General features: G+C 50.4%; 2 protein-coding genes across 6 annotated transcripts in view; one reads left to right on the top strand and one right to left on the bottom strand.

Annotated features, from left to right (window-relative positions):
* The window catches only part of DNAJC16 (DnaJ heat shock protein family (Hsp40) member C16), a 45,689-nt gene extending 35,540 nt beyond the window's left edge, over positions 1-10,149 (top strand). For 4 of the 5 annotated variants that reach the window (XM_047082868.1, XM_047082870.1, XM_047082869.1 and 1 more), the window contains 7 exons: positions 1,196-1,379; positions 2,140-2,322; positions 2,472-2,548; positions 3,819-3,899; positions 4,252-4,350; positions 4,937-5,107; positions 5,598-8,294. In XM_047082868.1, the coding sequence (XP_046938824.1) occupies positions 1,196-1,379; positions 2,140-2,322; positions 2,472-2,548; positions 3,819-3,899; positions 4,252-4,350; positions 4,937-5,107; positions 5,598-5,997 (1,195 nt within the window). In that variant the 3' untranslated portion in view covers positions 5,998-8,294. Of the gene's footprint in view, positions 1-1,195; positions 1,380-2,139; positions 2,323-2,471; positions 2,549-3,818; positions 3,900-4,251; positions 4,351-4,936; positions 5,108-5,597; positions 8,850-8,975 lie in introns of those variants that run through there. The other variant, XR_006962648.1, reaches the window with a different exon arrangement.
* AGMAT (agmatinase) lies at positions 9,729-18,492 on the bottom strand. The gene is made up of 7 exons (XM_047082873.1): positions 18,221-18,492; positions 16,817-17,019; positions 14,595-14,643; positions 13,339-13,534; positions 12,178-12,357; positions 10,474-10,558; positions 9,729-9,802 (listed from the first exon to the last, which is right to left on the bottom strand). Exons 1-7 carry the CDS (start codon positions 18,490-18,492, stop codon positions 9,729-9,731), a joined length of 1,059 nt encoding a protein of 352 aa, XP_046938829.1.
* Positions 18,493-19,493: the final 1,001 nt, after the last annotated feature.

Here is a 19,493-nt window from a genome sequence, read left to right as displayed (position 1 = left end):
TCCATCAGAGGGTCTTTATCTTGAGGTCCTCTCCGCCTGGAGTGCCCTGACCCCTTTCTTTCAGGCTTCTGCTCACCTCTGGGAGGTGACGTGTCCCTGAGCAATCTGTCTAATGGAGTGTGGCTCCCCCCCTACCCTGGACTCTCTCTCTCTCCTCCTCTTCTTTTTCATAACACTAGTTACTGCTTGTCACGATGTATCTATTTATGTGTGGTCCAACTTCCCCACTAGACTCTAAGCTCCACAAGGGCAAGAACGTTGTCCATCTTAGCAGGCATACAGTAAGTGCTTCCTAAATATTTGGGAGAAAGAGGGGCGCCTGGGTGGCTCAGTCGGTTAGGCATCTGACTTCGGCTCAGGTCGTGATCTCCCAGTTCGTGGGTTTATGCCCTGCACAGGGCTCTGTGCTGACAGCTCAGAGCCTGGAGCCTGCTTTGGATTCTGTGTCTTCCTCTCTCTCTGTCCCTCCCCCACTTGCATTCTCTTTCTCTCTCTCTCTCTCTCTCTCTCTCTCTCTCAAAAAATAAATAAACATAAAATTTAAAAAAAAATATTTTGGAGAATGAATAAATGATGAGCTACACTTACCCTTGGAAAGATTGCAAAGGAAGCCCTTCAGAATGAGGCTCAGAGACACCCAGCCCAAGATAGATTTGAACAACCCTGCCTGTGGCAGAAGAACTACAACAGTTGGCTTCTGGAAGCCCTTCTGCGTCAAGGACTCAGAGCCGTTGCCCTGAAAGAAATTCCTGGGCAGCTGGGTGGCTTAGGCGGTTGAGCAGCTGACTTGGGCACAGGTCATGATCTCACGGTTGGCGAGTTCGAGCCCCGCGTCAGGCTCTCTGCCGTTGGCGCAGAGCCTGCTTCCGACCCCTGGCCCCCCTTGCTCTCTGCCCCTCCCCTGCTTGCTCTCTCTGTCTCTCTCTCTCTCTCTCAAAAATAAATAAACATTAAAAAAAGAGAGAGAAAGAAAGAAATTCCTAAGTGTGGTAAAGTTTGCTTTGGGGAAGACATCACCAGTCTGGAAAAGAACAGGTCATCGGTGACTTGGAAATCCCTCGTTGGAGACCTTCTCACACCCGGCTTTCGTCTGTAAAATGAGCGCCTACTCCTCGTCGCCTTCACCTGCCGTCGCAGATCCTAGCCTTGGCCTCGGAGATCAGTTCATAAAGTCTTCTCTTTTGTTGTTGTGCAGGTACTGTGTGGTTTTACTGACTCCCGAGGCTACCAAGCTGGGGAAACCCTTTGAGGCTTTCCTGTCCTTTGCCCTGGCAAACACGCAGGACACAGTGAGATTCGTGCACATCTACAGTAACCGGCAGCAGGAGTTTGCCACCACCTTAGTACCGGACAGTGATACGTTTCCAGGAAGATCCGCGGTGAGTCGTGGATTCTCTTCTGACTCTGAGCTCTTGACAAGCTCATGGCGCCTGATACTGTTTCCTCCTCCTTTGGGAGTTTTGAATACAGATTCCAGGGGTCCAGAAATCTCTGAGCCTGTTTTGAAAGCCTACTCCTAAAACAGTCTTGGACCTTGGGGATTTCACCTCCTAGATTTTCAGCCTTAGACCTTCACAGAAAGCATCTTTCCTATGCGTAAAGGTTCAGGAGTGTCAGTTCTTTTCCCCAGTTTTTCTCCCCATGCCGGGTCTAGTCTTAGAGTACCTACTTTGTAAAATCTTCCTTAGACCACCAGTAAAAGGCTTTCAAAATTTCTCCCTCCTTTACTTCTGCCTCCTTTCACTTCATTTTAATTGATCTCTCCTTCCCTTCCCCTCCTTTGTCATCACTCTACAGAAGCATTAAATCCTCTCTTTGTCATCTTTTTGGTAATCATGGAAAATCTCTCTAAACGAGAAAGTTTCTTTATTATATTAAGTCAGAGGTTACAGAAAAAAGTCTACTCGGAAGAAAGAGCTTTAACTTTTAGCAAAAGCTGTGGAAAGTCACCATAGTTTCTTTGCCAGAAAAAAATGTAAATCTCTTGCACATATTTTCTACCGATCCATACCCGTGTTTGAGTTCATTGCTGACTCTACTGTATCCTTTTTTCCACCCCCCCCCCCCGAAAAAAGACCAAACAGGAACTTCCCATTCTTTTGGAAAGACTTCTGATGGCTTCCTCTCTTTTCCCGCCAGGTGTCTATCTTGGAAAGGCGCACCACGGGAGGAAGGGTAGTATATAAAACCCTCGAAGCTCCCTGGACAGGGAGTGAGAGCGATAAATTCACCCTCCTGGGCTATCTCGACCAGCTGCGCAGAGACCCCGCTCTCCTGTCCTCGGAGGCAGTGCTCCCCGACCTGACCGATGAACTTGCCCCTGTAAGCACGTGGCCCAGGAGAGGGGGCTCCGGGCAGGGCTCGTGAGGAGCCTGAGCAGAGGCTGGCAGCACGCTGTCGTGGGCAAGGACTTCTCCCCCCTGGGGTTCAGGCGCCCCGTCCTGACCGACGTGTGTTTTCTCTCCCAACAGATCTTCCTCCTCCGGTGGCTCTACTCCGCTTCCGACTACATCTCGGACTGCTGGGACAGCATATTTCACAACAACTGGTGGGAACATTGCTACATTGAATTTCTCTCTCTCCAATGCTAGTAGAACCACTGTGTTTCTCTTGAAAACTCTGTCCTTCGATTTCAGTGTAAACTTGATCCAGACAAGTGGCAGGTCGTGTACACGTTTCCAACACGTGTTCGTTCCCTTTTTCTTTCTTGCAGTCACTTCACTTTTTACGTGTTTGCTGATTGACCCTTTCCCACTGGTTGGGTGAGAAAGGATCACCCGGGGCCGTGCTTGCACGCGGCACAGCCTGGACCTGTCCTCTCCATCGAGGCGCCCCTGATGCCCAGCCCAGGGCCTGGCCCACACGGGGGCCGGCGTAGAGACGTACAAACCCGTCAGTGAGTTAACCAGAGAAGGGAGGCATGTCCCACTCCCACCCCCCAAAGTACCGCGAGCTCCTGAAGGACAGAGCCACGTCGCCCTCACGTCGGTGATTCCTGGCACCCAGCACAGCTCCTGACAAATGGCAGGCCTTGGAGGACTGTCGGTGGGCGAATTAAATTTTAGAGCGCCGGTCCTAGAGGAAATTGCGAAAGGTCACCTTTTTCTTCCTGCTCTACCCCCTTTGGGCCATGTCTGAATTATTCTGGCCAGAAAAAAATCATAATAAAGGCAATAGTCCCACAGACTTTTTAGCCACCGATACCACCCTTGACATCAGAATGTTCTCCTACATTCACAACGTAAATCCTCTGACTTCCTTCTGCAGAACTTACTAAGCAGAACCTATTACGTTGAGACAAAATATCAAAATTTTATTTATTTGTTTTAAAGTTTATCTTAGAGAGCATGAGCAGGGGAGAGACAGAGAGAGAGGGAGAGAGAATCCCAAGCAGACTGCATGCTGTCAGTGTAGAGCCTGATGTGGGGCTCGAACTCACAAACCATGAGATCATGACCTGAGCCGAAATCAAGGGTCGGACGCTTAACCGACTGAGCCTCCCGGGCTCCCCGTAATATCAAGCTTTTGGAATAAGCAGTCTGAGCTAAAATGGTGAGGGAAAAACTGTCCGCTTTCCCCACCACCACCCTCACCCTCAAAAGGAACCTCTATTTGTATGAGACTAGAAAGTGTTTATTGATACGAAGCCTTTTTGGTTTGGGGTTTTTTTGGTTTTGGTTTTGGTTTTTTTTGTTTTGTTTTGTTCTTTTGGTTTTTTTTTTGGTTTTGTTTGAGCCAGGGAGAAGATACCTCGTGTCATGAACTGAGGTCACAGCAGCCCATCCAGAGCTGACCAGGGTTTATTCCCTTTGTTTTAGGCGGGAAATGATGCCCCTTCTGTCCCTGGTCTTCTCTGCCCTCTTCATCCTCTTTGGCACAGTCATCGTTCAGGCTTTCAGGTAAATGCCTGTGTGGCTTCTCAGTGGGATTTCCCAAGGGTGGGCCCCACACCTCGGGGTCATTTGTACTGTTCCTTCTGTAAAACTCTTTGTTTCTTTTTTTTTAATTTTTTTTAACGTTTATTTACTTTTGAGAGAGAGAGAAAGAATGAGAGAGTGAGCATGAGCGGGGGAGGGGCAGAGAGAGAGGGAGACACAGCATCCAAAGCAGGCTCCAGGCTCCGAGCTGCCAGCACAGAGCCCGACGCGGGGCTCGAACTCACCAACCTCATGATCATGACCTGAGCCAAAGTTGCATGCTTAACCGACTGAGCCACCCAGACGCCCCTAAACTCCTTGTTTCTTACTTTAGCGACTCGAACGACGAGCGAGAGTCAAACCCTCCAGATAAAGAGGAAGTCCACGAGAAGGCCGGGAAGACTGAGCCAAGCTTCACCAAAGAAAACAGCAGGTTTCTCTAACGGGACACCAAACCCACCCCCACCACACCACCCTGGCAGGAGAGCCACAGGCCGAGTTGGTCTGACAGAGCGGTGTTCCAGAACCAGTCTATACACGCACTCGGGGTCACCTCCTTGTGTGTGAGATGTGAATTTAGGGGCAAGTCAGCCGCTGGCTAGTGTTTACTGAGACCCCGTAGGCCTTTAGACACAGGACCTACTTACCTTCTACTCAGTACCTGCAGGCTCTCGATCTCAAATTTAATAATGGGGGCAGGAGGCAAAGTATGTCAGAGCCACTAGACGAGCCAGACGCAGAGAAGGGTGCATCACCATAACCGTGGTGAGCGCTTTCATCCGGTCCTAAAGCCGCTTCTCCACCAGCTGAACAGTAGCATCTGAAAGGCTCTTCGTAGGCCCAGGGCCACCGAGGAGGGACCGTCCCTGTCCTGCCAGGGTGCCAGACTCGAGAATATTAAATAACCTGTCTAGTCTGGTTGGAACAGAGCATTTTCTTCCTCCTATTTTTTTTTTTCCCCAAAGTAATGGCATTCCCCTGTCCTGATAACATCTTAATTCCTCACTATCTCCCCACAGCAAGATCCCTAAAAAGGGCTTCGTGGAGGTAACGGAACTCACAGACGTGACATACACCAGTAACCTGGTCCGCCTGAGGCCGGGCCACATGAACGTGGTCCTCATCCTGTCAGACCCCACCAAGACCAGCCTACTGCAGAAGTTCGCTTTGGAGGTCTACACATTCACTGGGTAAGCTCGTGGGAGGGAGAGCAAGGGAGGGCACGTTCGGGTGAGGGGGGAACTGGAGGACAGTTTCACCCTTTTCCCCTTGACCACGGGGGGCTCCTTGCTTGCAGCGAGATGTTGGCTGTGACCTCTTCTCCCCTTGACTCCCTGTCCCTATGCTTCTGAACAGAAGAGCTCCCCCCACCCTGCCCCCGGCTTCTTCCCTGAGCCTTTCAGGGAGCTCTACCCTGTCGCTCTCGTGTGTTTTTACTGAAGCCGGACACCGAGAGGGACACGGGACACCCAGCAGGAGACGGGGCGATGGGGCAAGCAGAGCGTGGCACGTGTTGAAGCAGCCCTCAGGCGCCAGGGGAATCCCCCATTCTGCCCATCTCCAGGCCCCACCCGACGCAACGCCTCCTCCTGCCACTTGAAACCCGACTGAGGCATCCGTGTCCCCTGCAGTTAAAGGCGTCAGGATGTGCCCTAAGTCTTTCTTCTGTCCTTCCGGCAGGAGCAGCTGCCTGCACTTCTCCTTCCTGAGTCTCGACAAACACAGAGAATGGCTGGAGTACTTGCTGGAGTTTGCTCAAGATGCAGCCCCGATCCCAAACCAGTATGACAAGCATTTCATGGAACGGGACTACACGGGTTACGTGCTGGCCCTGAACGGCCACAAGAAATACTTCTGCCTCTTCAAGCCCCAGAAAGCAGTGGAAGAGGAGGAAGCCATGGGGTCTGGCGGTGCCCTTGACTCTTCCCTCCATCTGGGCGAATCGCGGGGGAAACCTTCCTGTGGCCTTGGACCCAGGCCCGTCAAAGGAAAATTGAGCAAGTTGTCCTTATGGATGGAGCGGCTGCTGGAAGGCTCCTTACAGAGGTTTTATATCCCGTCGTGGCCCGAACTAGACTGAGAGGGGCTCAAGAGAGACTTAAACTCTTCAGGCTTTTTAATAGGCCCCTGCGAACAGGCCTTTTCAGGACTCAACCTATCACCGAGGACAGAGAATAGATTCTAGATTATTCTTCTGGACAATGGCTAGAAGAATCTTTCCTTTGTCCTGTTCTAACCTAGGAGTGAAAAACACCTCAAGCTGAATCCCCCAGATCAAAAGATCTTCCTGTGGGTTTCTTCGCCCTCGTTTGAATGCCACACCATTTAAAACAGACTGCTCATTCCCTCTTTTTTTGTCGTCCCGTCCCGTCACATGCTCACACCTCGCTCCCCTGTCCTGTCTCTGTGCTGTGGGAGAAGCTGGGGACTCCAGCCCGCAGCAGTACCCAGATGGAACCTCGCGAGCCCGGAGTGCTGGTCGGGTCACTTCCCACCCCCGCTCTGCTTCTGCCCCGGTGCATGCTGCGTCACCCGGACAGCCCACGGCAGCTTCTAGGCCCTGCATCCCGAAAGAGGCCCGGTTCCAAGCAACCTTAACATTTGATAGTTTTTCCAGTAGTCAGTGGCTAAAAGTATATTTGGGGGGTATCCCCCTGCCCCAGTCTGGCAGCCAGAGTTTTAAAAGGCTGGGGATAAGTGGGGGCTCTGCATGTGAATTTGGTTTCCTTCCCAAGACAAAAGAAGGGAGGGCTGGGCAGTGACCGAAGTGACCTCTCGGTGGTGTCCCCCCGGCCGCCGCCTCAGCACTAGATGTCGCCAGGGAGGGATCTGCACGGCAGGAAGTACTGTAATGACTTTGAGCCATTCACGCGTACGTTTTCCCATGCCTTTCTCCCTCTGTCAGTTTTAGGGTATGAATCTTAGGAGCCATGATTTGTGACCTTGTTCTCCGGACGTAGAGATAAGCTGCTAGAAGCCAGTAGATGTTCAATGAAGACACCTCATTCCCACCTGCCATGAATCAGGCTCGAGGAACCTCTAGTTGTGTCTCTTTAGTAAACTACCAGACCTGTCTTTGTATCAAGGAACTTAAAATTTCTTTTCAACAATTGTATTTTGAACACTGTTACCCCCAAAGTGCTGTAACTTTGGGCTCTCTTTTGTGACAAGTGACCCAAGACTTGTTCTAGACTCCTGTTTGGCAAAAGGCTTACTTTGAGCTTCTGGCCTAGATTTTGATATCTCAGTTGCTTTCACTCTTAACTCAACAACTGCTTCACCAGTAACAGGGTCCGACCCACCATCAGCAACCAGCTTGCAGAGCTGCAGTGCACAGTGGATCACACCAGCCAGCTAGAGAGCTTGCCTTTTTTCTTGTCTTTTTTCTTTTTCTTTTTCTTTTTTTTTTTTTAGGGCAGAACCACCAGTGGAGTTTGAACAACTTCCAAGAGTGGTCAGTTCTGTCAGAGTAAATTTGCCCTTCTATGAAAAGAAGGGTCGGAATCAGTGATGGGACATTTACTGAGTTAGTATTTCTTTAATCATAATTGCTTGAAACTAAGCGATTTGGATCCTGAATAATTTAGATATTGAGCTACAGTGGCAAGTAATTAATTATTTAAGCCCAGGGGTTCCTGTAGTTTCCGTGGAGTCTGTAGCTTTGTTTAAAAAAGAAAGAAAGAACGAAATCACTGCCAGGCTGCATTTTTTTTCCACATGATCCTCTAAAAATTGGATGCTTGCTCTGGTGGCCGTACCTCCTGGCACCTGGCCCAGGCAGGCGTGATTAAGGGACTCATTTGGTTCCTCGATGCACCATCCTCCGAGTTATTTTCTAGGTCTCTTATGGCCACGTTGCTGATGCGAGTGGTGTTTTGGTTCAGTGGTGGGCTTTGATTTTTAACTTCTGGTACTAATGGGATTCATGACCTTCATTTCTGAAAACAGAATCTCCCCAGCTTTGTTCACTTTAAAAATGTTTCCCATTGAAATCAAAAGCACCTTCGGACAGTTAGCCGCACCCTCCTTTGCACTGAGAAAGGAAAGTGAGAATAGGATTAGAAACATTCCTGGCAAATTCTTCCACTGGTCTGTTTGGGGCTGAAAGAGATGTCCCCCAAGAGGACACTAGGGAGGTTTTACTTCGACTGAACTTCACCCTTGACCACCCAAGCCTATCCTCCTGAACGTTCCCATGAATTTGTTTACTTTTGTGTCAAATGTATGAGCCGCTGTCACACTCGGCCAATGCCACCTTTTCCCCTCTTGTGTGTAATCACACAGACCTAATTTCAGCTTTAAGTTAACTTCCTGGCCTTTGAATATGTTGAGACTGACAATGTTGTTTTATTTTTAGAAGTAGGGTTTTCTGGTTGATGATAGAGACTACGCATCATGTTTAGCGGATGGGGATGAAAACTGGCCTAAAACAAGTCTTTGTAGAATACACACCTACTTACAAATATTTTTTTTATCGTCCAGGTGCCGGTGGCATAATTTGTCTAAGAGATTGTCAGCTATGAGTCAGCAGCGTTTCCATAAGACCACCTTGACTTCCATTAAGCACCACGGTCTCTCTCTGCCATCGCCTACCGACCGTGAAAATTTGGCCGTACTTTTCAAATTAATAGGCTGATTGCCTCCTCGTTCAGCACATACACGTTTTTCCTGATTCAAAAAGAAATGAGGTCTAACTGTGTTTTAAGTGATTTGCTTTGTTTGGGAAAAGAGATTGGAAGCAGACACTCAAATTTTTTCCTAAGTAAAATTCTTTAAAAGCTGATGCAGAATGTCTTTACAGATGAAATAATTGCTCGCATCCAAATGCCTGACCTTGTCCCTTGGAAACAAATGCAGTGTGGCAGCTGTGAATCTGTCCACTCAGTTTGTCAAGGAGGAGGATGAAACTTTAGAGAGCGGTCTGAAAAGAAGGTGAATATTTTGCACTTTTGATACTCTTAGGAACAAATAACTCACTTGGCAAATGGTGTCTTTTTTATGTTGTTTTTGTTTTGTATTGTGAACAGGCACTGAAGCTGATGTTATTTTTGTTTTAAGAATATTACAGACTGGAAACAGAAATAAACTATTTTAATGTGTGACGATGACGCGTCGCCCTTGCATCAGGAAGAGGAGGATTTGATCGTGGACCCATTCTCAACAAAATTGAATTTGCGTGTAACTCAAACACATGCCTGAATCTTCAGTGCAGATCTCAGGAGCTGCTATCCTAGAGGGTGGGCCAGCGCAAAGAGCAGATGATGCGAAACTGAGGCAGGGAGTAGGTTAAGGAAGTGTCACCAAGGGCACTTTGGAGGCCACCCGCTGTCTGGTTGAAAAGACATTCCATGCGCCCTCCTGGGCTGTTGGGTGGGCAGTTTCTTTGTGAGAGTCTGCATGTTACTTTCAAACTATTTGTTTATGTTCACAAATGGCCTAAAACCCAGACGCAGCCCTGAGTTCCTCAGGAGGAGCCATAGTGTAAAGGAAGAGAAACTGGAGACATAGGAGATGTTTATACGGGATTCTGTCCTATGGGTTTTTTTTTTTTATTTCATTTCTCCAGTTTTTAGATAATCCTAAACTCTGTCCCTTGTAACAACACACGTGCTTCTCTTTAATTCAGACTCCTTAGAAATATTAGCTGTTGAATCAGACTTCTACTGAATGCCCTGATTTTACAGCCTCCGGTGACACTCTAGCAGAAGGTTTTACTGGCGTAAACTCTTGAGTACTCGGGCCTCTTGCACATAAATTCCTGAGAACCTGTCATCGACACAAGCTGCTGATTTATCAGGAAGAGCACGAGGTTCAGACGACTGTCACTTTGGGGAGCACACACAGCATCTCAAACAGCAGGTTAGCCGCCAGGAGGGCCGTGTTTCCTACAAAGATAAAAAACCAAAGGTGAACACCGAGCCAGCGGGCCGAGCCTCTCGCTTGCCTTCGTGCTGCCTTTGCAGATTCCCTCTTCTGCCCAGCCACCCTGTGGACACGCTTTCCGCTGAACCAGAAGGCTCTTTGTTTACAAACAGACTCCCACCCCAAAGGAAAGCCCATAATAATGGTGTGTATTGTATTTATCACCTACCCTCCTCCGAAGCTAACAGGCCTCAGTCTGTAAGTTCTCTAAATTGAAATTGTTGGGGCGGCCTCTGCTTTGAATATCTCTCCTAAACCAGCTAACTGCCCACTTTTTTAATATTAATAAACATCACTTAGGCCGCGACAATTCACTTCTCCATGAAACAGCAAAGGAGGAGGGGGGGCTGTGCTATCCTACTACCAATTACCTTACCACTGCTCCTGCGGGCTGGTTTTCCTTCTGCTGACGGGAGGGCAAGCTAGTAAGAGCCACCTCCCAGGGGTGTGTGTTCGAGTTAATTAGCTCACGTCTGTAAGGTGTGGAGCAATAGGTTTATTTTCTTCACTGCAAAACACGCGCAGCAGGTTCCCAAGTTATACAAAAGGACGCAGCCATCTTCTACTTACTAAGCAGATTAATAGAATTTAAACTCGCAGCTGCTTACGGATCACAGTACTGTCGCTTACTCACCAGAAGGATCATAAGGCGGTGACACTTCCACAAGATCACAGCCCACCACGTTCAGGCCTTGACAACCCCGGATGATTTCCAGCGCCTGTCCAAGACCAAGCCTGAGTTGTCCACAGCAGTCACCATTGACCGGGAAAAGCAACTACAGAGATCTCAGTGGATCTCTCCCAATGCATGCCCACCCTTGGACTTGGAGCTGTTGCTTCCGCTCGATAAACGTTTATCGACTGCCAGGCACACTGCTGGGCATCACGTAGACACAAATGGCCAACACACAGCCCCTGCTCCCGAGGGGGTCCATCGTGTGATGATGGACACAAGCAAACCAGTCATTTCAATGTCATGCATGAAAGGCTTCAAGAAAAGCAAGCGTAGGGGTCCCTGGCTGGCTCGGTCAGTAGAGCATGCAGCTCTTGATCTCAGGGTTGTGAGTTCGAGCCCCGTGTTGGGTGCAGAGATTACTTTAAAAAAAAAACAACAAAAAACACAAGTGTAGCAAAGTATAATACAAAAACCACCCAAAGAGCTGGGGGAAGCCCTCCCCAAGGTGGAAACACTTAGTTCAAGGAATTGACCAAGCAGATTAGGGATAGGGCAGCCTGGGCAGAAAGACACACGCAAAGACCCCGAGATGGAAAGAAATACCGGTAGCTGGATGTGGCCAGAAGACAAGATAAGTGAGGGGGGATGGTAGGAAGAAGTCACGTCATCTCAAAGAGTTTCCATTGTGCCGGTGAAAAGCCCAGAAGAATGATAAACTATGGAATGGGCATTGTGTCTTAGAAATCTCTCCGAGGGGAACTGATGGAGAATGGCTTGGAAGAGGTAGTTGCTAACATGCCCCTTTCTTAGAGGAGATAAGATCACTGATAGGTGTAAGTGGCCTTCATTTATTTACTCAGGTGCCTTTGAGTTCCTACCCTTTAAGTCAGGCACTGTTCTAGACTGAGGGGTGGACTGGTAAAATAAAAGCCCTACCCTCCTGAAGCTTACCTTCCAGTTATAACCACACTCCAATTCTGCCTCCTGCATTAATTTATACTCAGCACACCTTAAGAGATCTTTATTTGGGGGCCACCTGGGTGGCTCAGTTGGTTGAACATCCAACTCTTGATTTTGGCTCTGGCCATGATCTCACAATCATGAGGGTCCGCATGTCAGGGTCCACACTGGGCACGTCACCTGCTTGAGATTCTCTCTCCCTCTCCCTCTGCCCCTCCCTGCTCATGTGCACTCGCTCTCTCTCTCTCTCTCTCTCTCAAAAAAAGGAAAAGAGAGAGCTTTATTTGGATGTTTCTAAAACTCTTGAACTACCTTGGTAGGTAGTCCCATAGTGAGCACTTTTTAAATTTAACCCCCAAAAGGTAAGTTCAGTGTTTTTAAGAGGGGATGCTGCAAACTGTCCCCATGAACCAACTACAGGTGATCAGAGGCACAAAGCTCAAATAACAGACAGTTATGTCCCAGAGAAGAAATGAGGGCTTTTGCCAAAATCAGTCCACTCCTCAGGCCAGAAGAGTGTTCAACCTGTGGTCAGCCCTGAGCAGAGTAAAAGGCCAAGTGCTCTGCTTTTAAAATCCTATCCTGATCCTGAAGACTCACTACACGTCCCAGGAAAGTGGGGGGTAGGGGTGTGGCGGGGGGGGGGTGGCACTGGCTAAGAATCCTCACCCCCAGGAACTATCATTGGTGAAACCTCCTTACCTGACTAGGGGTGAGACCAGCAATTTCGGGCGTCCCTGTCCCCGGGGCATAGGCGGGATCCAAGCCGTCAATGTCAAAGCTGATGTACATGGGTTTGCCTCCCATCTGCTGCCTCACTTCCCCCATCAGAGGAACCAGGGACTTCATCCAGCAGTCTTCAGCCAGGACCAGCCGGAAGCCCTGAGGAGGCAGGAAGTAAAGAGCAGGAGGTCGAGGCTTCTGCATGGCAGCACTTACGGGGCATTTCTCCTGTGCCAACCCCACGCCAAGTGCTTGTGGACGCTTCACACGTGACCCCCAATCTTCACGAGGACCGAACGGTCGTCCCCGTTTGACTGGTGAGGAAGGGAGGAACGACGGCTGGTGAAGAAGCAGGTAGGAAGTCGAAGCTGCCCCAGGGGGACGGGATCAGAGAGCAGCTTGGCTAGGACGGGAGGGAGAAACTCGGGTCAGCTCGTGGTAGCACCTCCTCCAAGACTAGCCTTGGCACATTCTAAAAGCAGGGGACTGGGGCGCCTGGGTGGCTCAGTCGGTTGAGCGTCCGACTTCAGCTCAGGTCACGATCTCGCGGTCCGTAAGTTCGAGCCCCGCGTCGGGCTCTGCGCTGACGGCTCGGAGCCTGGAGCCTGCTTCCGATTCTGTGTCTCCCTCTCTCTCTGCCCCTCCCCTGTTCATGCTCTGTCTCTCTCTGTCTCAAAAATAAATAAACGTAAAAAAAAAAAAAAATTTTTTTAAAAAATAAAAAAAAATAAAAAAAAATAAAAGCAGGGGACTTGGGTCTTTCCTGTTGGGATCTTGTCACACGTGTCCACCTAGGAGCCACTCTGCCTGGTGGGGAAGAGGACAAGAACTGAAAAGGTGGCCGCTCGCCTTGGCTTTGGGCCTCCCCGGCTCTTTTCCAAGCCAGCGACGGCCCAGGGACGGGTGTGTTTCCGCCCGCCTCCCCACCCCAGCGACGAGAGGCCTCCTTTGCCTCACGAACTAACAGCCTCGCTCCTCTCGGCTCCACGTGACCCTCTCGATGGACACTCGGCCTTCCGTCCCGTTTTCTGAATTTGGTCACTGAAGCCCCTGTTGAATCTACAGCTACCACTGAGGGGGCACCGGACAGAAGGGCACTTTGCAGACTGGGGACAGAGGGAGGGGCGTTTGCTTTGTCACCTGGCTCCAGCTGTATCTGTAGGGATCCAGGGTCATGGCAGAGCCCCGGATGCCGATCTGCACCACACGCTTACGGTCCAGGAGTCCCTCGTCCACGCACCGGCGGAAGGGCGTCCCGTGATAGACCTTCTCTCCGAGGGCCTTGTCAGCCGTGTCCGTGTGGGCATCCACGTGCAGCAGCCCCACGGGGCCATGCCTGATGACAACACACAGCTCAGAGGCCAGACCTCCTCCTGGGGCCTGAGCACAGCCACCCCCTAGGCCACCGAACTTCCAAACTTCACAGTTCATGGCCACGGAGCGGAGACCTGCCATCAATTACCGGCCTTGCAACTGGTTTCCGTCTGCAAATCGTTTAGCATCTCAGAGCGATAAACTCGGAGAAAGGCAGGCAGAGAACAGACAGGTACTGAAGCTTACCTACCCACTACCTAGCACCACGAATTTTCTTCACTTGGAGACGGAGAGGCCCAGGAGGATGAGAAGGAAGGATGGGGGCTCAGGTGAGCTTGGCTGAACTAATCAGAGCCTGTCTACAACCGGGGCACCAAGAAGCAGCTTCAAACCCAGCTCCCTCTCCATAATCTCCATCAACCCTGCCGGCCGCCCCAAAGAAACATATCGTCTAAATCGATGCTGGGCAAGCCCAGCCTCCAGAAAAGACTTGAGCCCACCCACCACCAACCAGAAGGCTGCCCACGTGTCTTTCCCTCATATGGATACTGGAGCCGCCACCGCCTTGGCCCTTCTGCCTCTTTTTCAAGCTAATTAACCAAAGTTAGTTCGTCCCTGGTAGACTTCCATTACTAGAATATCCATTTTCTCGTTCTCTGGGGAAGGGGCCCTTTCGGGAAGAAACGGGGCCCCTCCCCGGCAAGCAACATCATTGTGCGTTTGGCCTTTGAAGCAAAACAGAAACGGAAGTTAACTGGGGTTGTATATTTCACGAGGGGCTCATCTTCCCAAAACAGAGGCACAGGCTGAGCATGCATTCACCAGAGCCGATGTAGGGCAAGCCAGGGTGGCCAGAAGTGTTAAAAATAACTCGTCTTGGCTCCCAGCTGGTGACTGACAGAGACACCTGGAGCTCGCCCGACCTTAATTTTGATCCACAGAAGCAACTCAGCCGGGAATTTCCTATCACCCCAAATAACCTGAGCCAGCAGAGGTCACTCGATGCCAGGGAGTCGCAAACAATTCATTCCCTAGCCCCTGAAGTTTGAAACCCTGTGTGGAACCAGACGCCTGGGACTTACTTTTTGGCCATCGCTTGCAATATAGGATATGTGATTGTGTGATCTCCACCTGCAAAGAGGAAAAAGAAAACATCTGACATGTGGATAAGATGGGGGGGGGGGCGTGTATTTTACAGAGCAATCCTCAAATCGCCCAACGGTGCCACCCTTTTGATTGGACTGAAGAACTATAACATACTCAGCTAAAATGAGATCTCGTTCAGTGGTGGGAAAATGGCCACGGGATACTCGGGATTACATTGTCATCCAAAAGAGGAAACGGGCACCTGGGTGGCTCAGTTGGTTAAGCATCCGACTTTGGCTCCGGTCATGATCTCACGGTGCGTGGGATCGAGCCCTGCGTCGAGCGCTCTGCTGACAGCGTGGAGCCTGCTTGGGATTCTCTCTCTCCCTCTCTCTCTGCCCCTGTTGGCTCTCTCTCTCAAAACAAATAAATAAAATTTAAAAAGAGGAAACAAATTAAAGCTTAGTAGAGCTTTCTTTCTGCAATGATGGGCATGTTCCCTAGCTGCACTGGCCACCGTGGTGGCCACTCCCCACATGTGGCCACTGGAACGCAGCTCATGCCACGGAGGAGCTGAATTTTTTATTTTATTTTAATTACTTTTAATTTTATTTTTTTAAGTGTATTTATTTTGGGAGGAAAAAACAGCACGAGCAGGGAAGGGGCAGGGAGAGAGGGAGAGAGGGAGAATCCCAAGCAGGCTCCTTACGGTCAGTGCAGAGCCCGATGCGGGGCTCGAACTCACGAACCGGGAGATCATGCCCTGAACCGAAATTGAGAGTCAGCCACTAAACCAACTGAAAATTAATTTCAGTTTCAATAACCACAGGTGGCTAATGGGCACTGCACTGGCCAGCTCAGTAAAGAAGTATTACGATGGATGACCATTAAAAACAACAGTAGCCACATTTACAGAAGCTCAAAATATGCCAGTCAGGATGCGGGGCACTTTATGTGCGCTTTCATTATGTGGCCCTCACACAACACAGTGAGGTAGGTGCTATGATTCCCATTTTCCCTGACGCAGGGGGAGCCAGGGAGAGGTACAGCTGAGATTTCAAACTGTGTCCCTCCAGAAACCACACTCCACACCACGCACGATGTTCTGCAGGCTGGGCCCACGCTTTTGGCAAAAATACATTTGGATATTTGGAAAAAGGTCTGTGTCATTTTAACTCTTTGTGAACTGGAAGAGAAAGAGAAATGGAAGGGTGGGAGGGGTGGGGGGATAAGAGGAAAACTGCTCCATAGGTGGACAGAGACCCTGGCTTGGAGGAAAATGCCCCTTCGCACCTCTCTCTCAAAGTCATATAAAAGCAGGTTCTTGAAATAGTTAGGAAGTCACAATTGAGCCCCTGTTGCGAGCCTTCCCCCGGGCCTGGAATGGAGGAAGGAGGTGACAAAGGTGAAGTGCGTAGAGGCACTTGCTGGGATGCAAAATTTAAGGGACACCAAAAACAAAACAAAACAAAAAAACCTCAGTAATTAAGATAAATACTAGTTTAATGTAATACTTTTAAAATTCAAAATCAGTACCCCCAAAAAAATCCATGATAAATTTTAAAGAAAGATAGGATCAGTAACACTGCTATTCTGAGCCCTATAGGAGCCTCAGGCAAAAGGGAAAAGTCAGTCATATTTATTGTTGACTTTTTGGCACCTCCCCCTCTCCCCCCTTAAATTTTGCACTAAAGCAAATGCCTTGCCTGTGTGCTGACAGCTTAGAGCCTGGAGCCTGCTTTGGATTCTGTCTCCCTCTCCCTCTGCCCCCCCCCTCCCCTCACGCTCTGTCTCTCTCTCTCAAAAATAAATAAACATTAAAGTGAATGCATTTGCCTCACCCTAGTCCATCCCTGTCAATCGTACCAATCCAAAAATGTAAATATCCTCTCCCCAGGGGAGAAGAAACATTAATTAGAGGGGCGCCTGGGTGGGTTAGTTGGTTGAGCGTCGAACTCGATCGTGGCTCAGGTCGGCTCAGGTCACGATCTCGCGGTCGTGGGATCCAGCCCAGCATCAGGTTCTGCACTGAGTATGGAGCCTGCTTGGGATTCTCTCTCTCCCTCTCTCTCTACCCCTTCCCCACTCAAAATAAATAAACAAACAAAAAGGATTACAAATTCTCTTTCCTATACCGTCTCCATATTCACCGCGGCTTGCCCGTGATAAATAAACCCTCCGTGCAGAGAACTGCACTTGCCCTCGTAGATGTTATTACCCAAGGTCAGAGGAATACAGCCAGCTGCTACGATTTTCTGATAGGCCTCTCGAATTAGACGGCAGCTGTCCTGAAGGTTGTAAAGATTGACATTCACATCACCTAGATCTGCAACCGAGAGGGTCTGGAAGGGGAGGGCCCCCGTGCTAGGGTTGGTTGTCCGAAGCATCACGGATTCTTCCCTGATCCGCCGGGGTCCAAATCTGGAGGAGGAAGAGTCATCCTGTGAGCCATCCCTGAAAAGTCAGAGGTCCTACCTCGGCCGGGGTTTCTCAGCCTCTGCACTGCTGATATTTGGGGCTGGATGAATCTTTGATGTGGGGGGCCATGTGGTACATTGTGAGACAGTTCCCCTGGTCTGTCTGTAACCGATTAGATGCCAGGAGCAAGTTGTGATAACCAAAAAGTCCTCCAAGGACACCACCAAATGTCCCCTGGGGTCAAAATCATCCCTGGTTGAGAATCACTAAAACCCAGGCTGTATACTGAACAGATTAAAGGCACAGACTTGGAAGCCCACCCATCACCAATTTACTAAATGGCATTAGATAACTTCTTCATCTCCGTGAGCCTCAGTTTCCTAATCTGTAAAACATTTACCTTCCTGGGATGTTATAGGAATGAAGTGAGGTCATCTATGCAAAGCGCCTTGCATTTAGTAGACATTTAATAAATGGTGGCATTTCTACTTCAGATTATTCGTCTATACAGTATTTACATCTGTAAAGTGGCTGAGCCCAATCAGACATAGTTGATGCTCACTATTTAGGAAAACAGACTTCGCTTCCTCTGCCATGATCTTAGGGAAAAAATGCCTTGGGGCGCCTGCCTGGCTCAGTCGATAGAGTTTACCACCCTTTTCTTGGGGTTGTAAATTCCAGCCCCACGCTGGGTGTAGAGGTTATTTAAAAATAATTTTTAGGGGCGCCTGGTTGGCTCAGTCTGTTAAACGTCGGACTTTGGCTCAGGTCATGATCTGGCGGTCGTGAGTTCGAGCCCCGCGTGGGGCTCTGTGCTGACAGCTCAGGGCCTGGAGCCTGATTCTGATTCTGTGTGTGTGTGTGTGTGTGTGTGTGTGTGTCCCTTCCCCACTCATGCTCTGTCTCCCGTTCTCTCTCAAAAACGAGTAAATGTTTAAAAAAATTAAGAATTTAAAAAATAATACATATTTTTTTAACCTTAAAAAAAATAAAAGCCTCGTATTTGAGCAATTCTTGATCGGGTGCCATCTAGATCAGGTGCCATCGCATTGTGTGATGAGGGAGGGGGGAAACCAACGGTCAGTCGATTAGGGGCGTTCTGGAGCCCCCACCCTGGCTGAGGGGAGGCGTCGTCCGTGGGGCTTTCGCGCCCAGTGGCCATCGGGTGGTCCGGCCACGTGTCCCCCAGTCCTGCGGGCCTTACCTCGCCCCGGGCCGGTTGGAGGTCCCAATGTCCAGGGGCACCCCGACGAAGGCGGCGTCCAGCCCCTGGGGGGAGGCCTGCAGCGGCAGCCGCATCATGGAGCAGACGCCCACCGGCCGGGCCACGACCTCGGAGCTGGGGGGCTGGTTCCGGGGAGCATCGGAGGCCCGGCGGCGGGGGCTGCGGCCCAGGTGGCGGAGCCCCGCGGCAGGACGCGCGCCCCCGCGGGCCCCCAGGCTCCGGGCGCAGCGGGACGCCAGCCGCCGCAGCATGTCACTCGCCGGTCCCCGCAGCGGCCCGAACGGCCGACTGTGCTCAAAGGGCCGGCGGCCTGGGGATCAAGGGCGGGCGAGGGGCCGCGCTCTCCCCGCCCCCTCTCCGGACTTCGGCCTCCGGCTCCCTCGGTAAATAGAACCGGGCCCCGGGGGACGCCCCCGCCCCCACCCCGCGGCCACCGCACTGTCCCTGGGGTCTGCGCCCCGCAAAAGCAAGCCCTTGGCGCCTGCTTCTCCCTTTCAGAGTAATATTTTTTAAAAGCAGAAAGAGTTAAAGGGGGGAAAGAAAACTTTCTCTAAGGAAGAGAAATTGGAAATGCATTTTTTTTTAAACAATGTGTTACGAAATGTCTGGGGTAAGATTCCCGGGAAGCAGAGTCTCTTGTTTAAGTTTATTTATTTTGAGAGAAAGAGAGAGAGCATGCGCAGGGGAGGGGCAGAGAACCAGAGCGAGAGGGAGAGAACGAATCCTAAGCAGACTCTGCACCATCAGAGCTGAGCCGCAGGCTGGGCTTGAACACCTGACCTGTGAGATCAGGACTGAGAGGAGATCAAGAGGCCTGTGCAACTGAGCCGCCCAGGCGCCCCAGGGCGTAGAGTCTTTCTAAATAACCTTTTTTTTAAAAAGGCCTTAGAGACCAGCTTGGTGAAGGTCACACTGCCAGGGGGCCCCCTAATCTCCAGTCCTCTTTATTTGGGGGGGGGGCGGGGACCACCAGGGAAAGAAAAAGTGACTTGTCATGAAGTTATGTGAGCCGTGGGTGGTGGTATACATTTTTAATCTCTGGAAGTTGAAATTGAATGGAAGAGGCCGGCATTGGCTTTAAACGGTAACCTCCATGGGGCGCCTGCATGGCTCAGTCGGTTGAGCGTTGGACTTCAGCTCAGGTCATGACCTCTCAGGTCGTGAGTTCAAGCCCCGCATGTGGCTGTGAGCTGACAGCTTGGAGCCTGGAGCCTGCCTCGGATTCTGTGTCTCCCTCCCTCTCTGCCCCTCC

The sequence above is a fragment of the Lynx rufus genome, unplaced genomic scaffold (assembly GCF_022079265.1).
Source record: "Lynx rufus isolate CCGP_SWC_20201006 ecotype Redwood Valley unplaced genomic scaffold, mLynRuf1.p SCAF_2, whole genome shotgun sequence".
NCBI classification, from domain to species: domain Eukaryota; kingdom Metazoa; phylum Chordata; class Mammalia; order Carnivora; family Felidae; genus Lynx; species Lynx rufus.
Note: the sequence above shows the minus strand (reverse complement) of the source record. Positions and strands in the feature narration are given on the sequence as shown.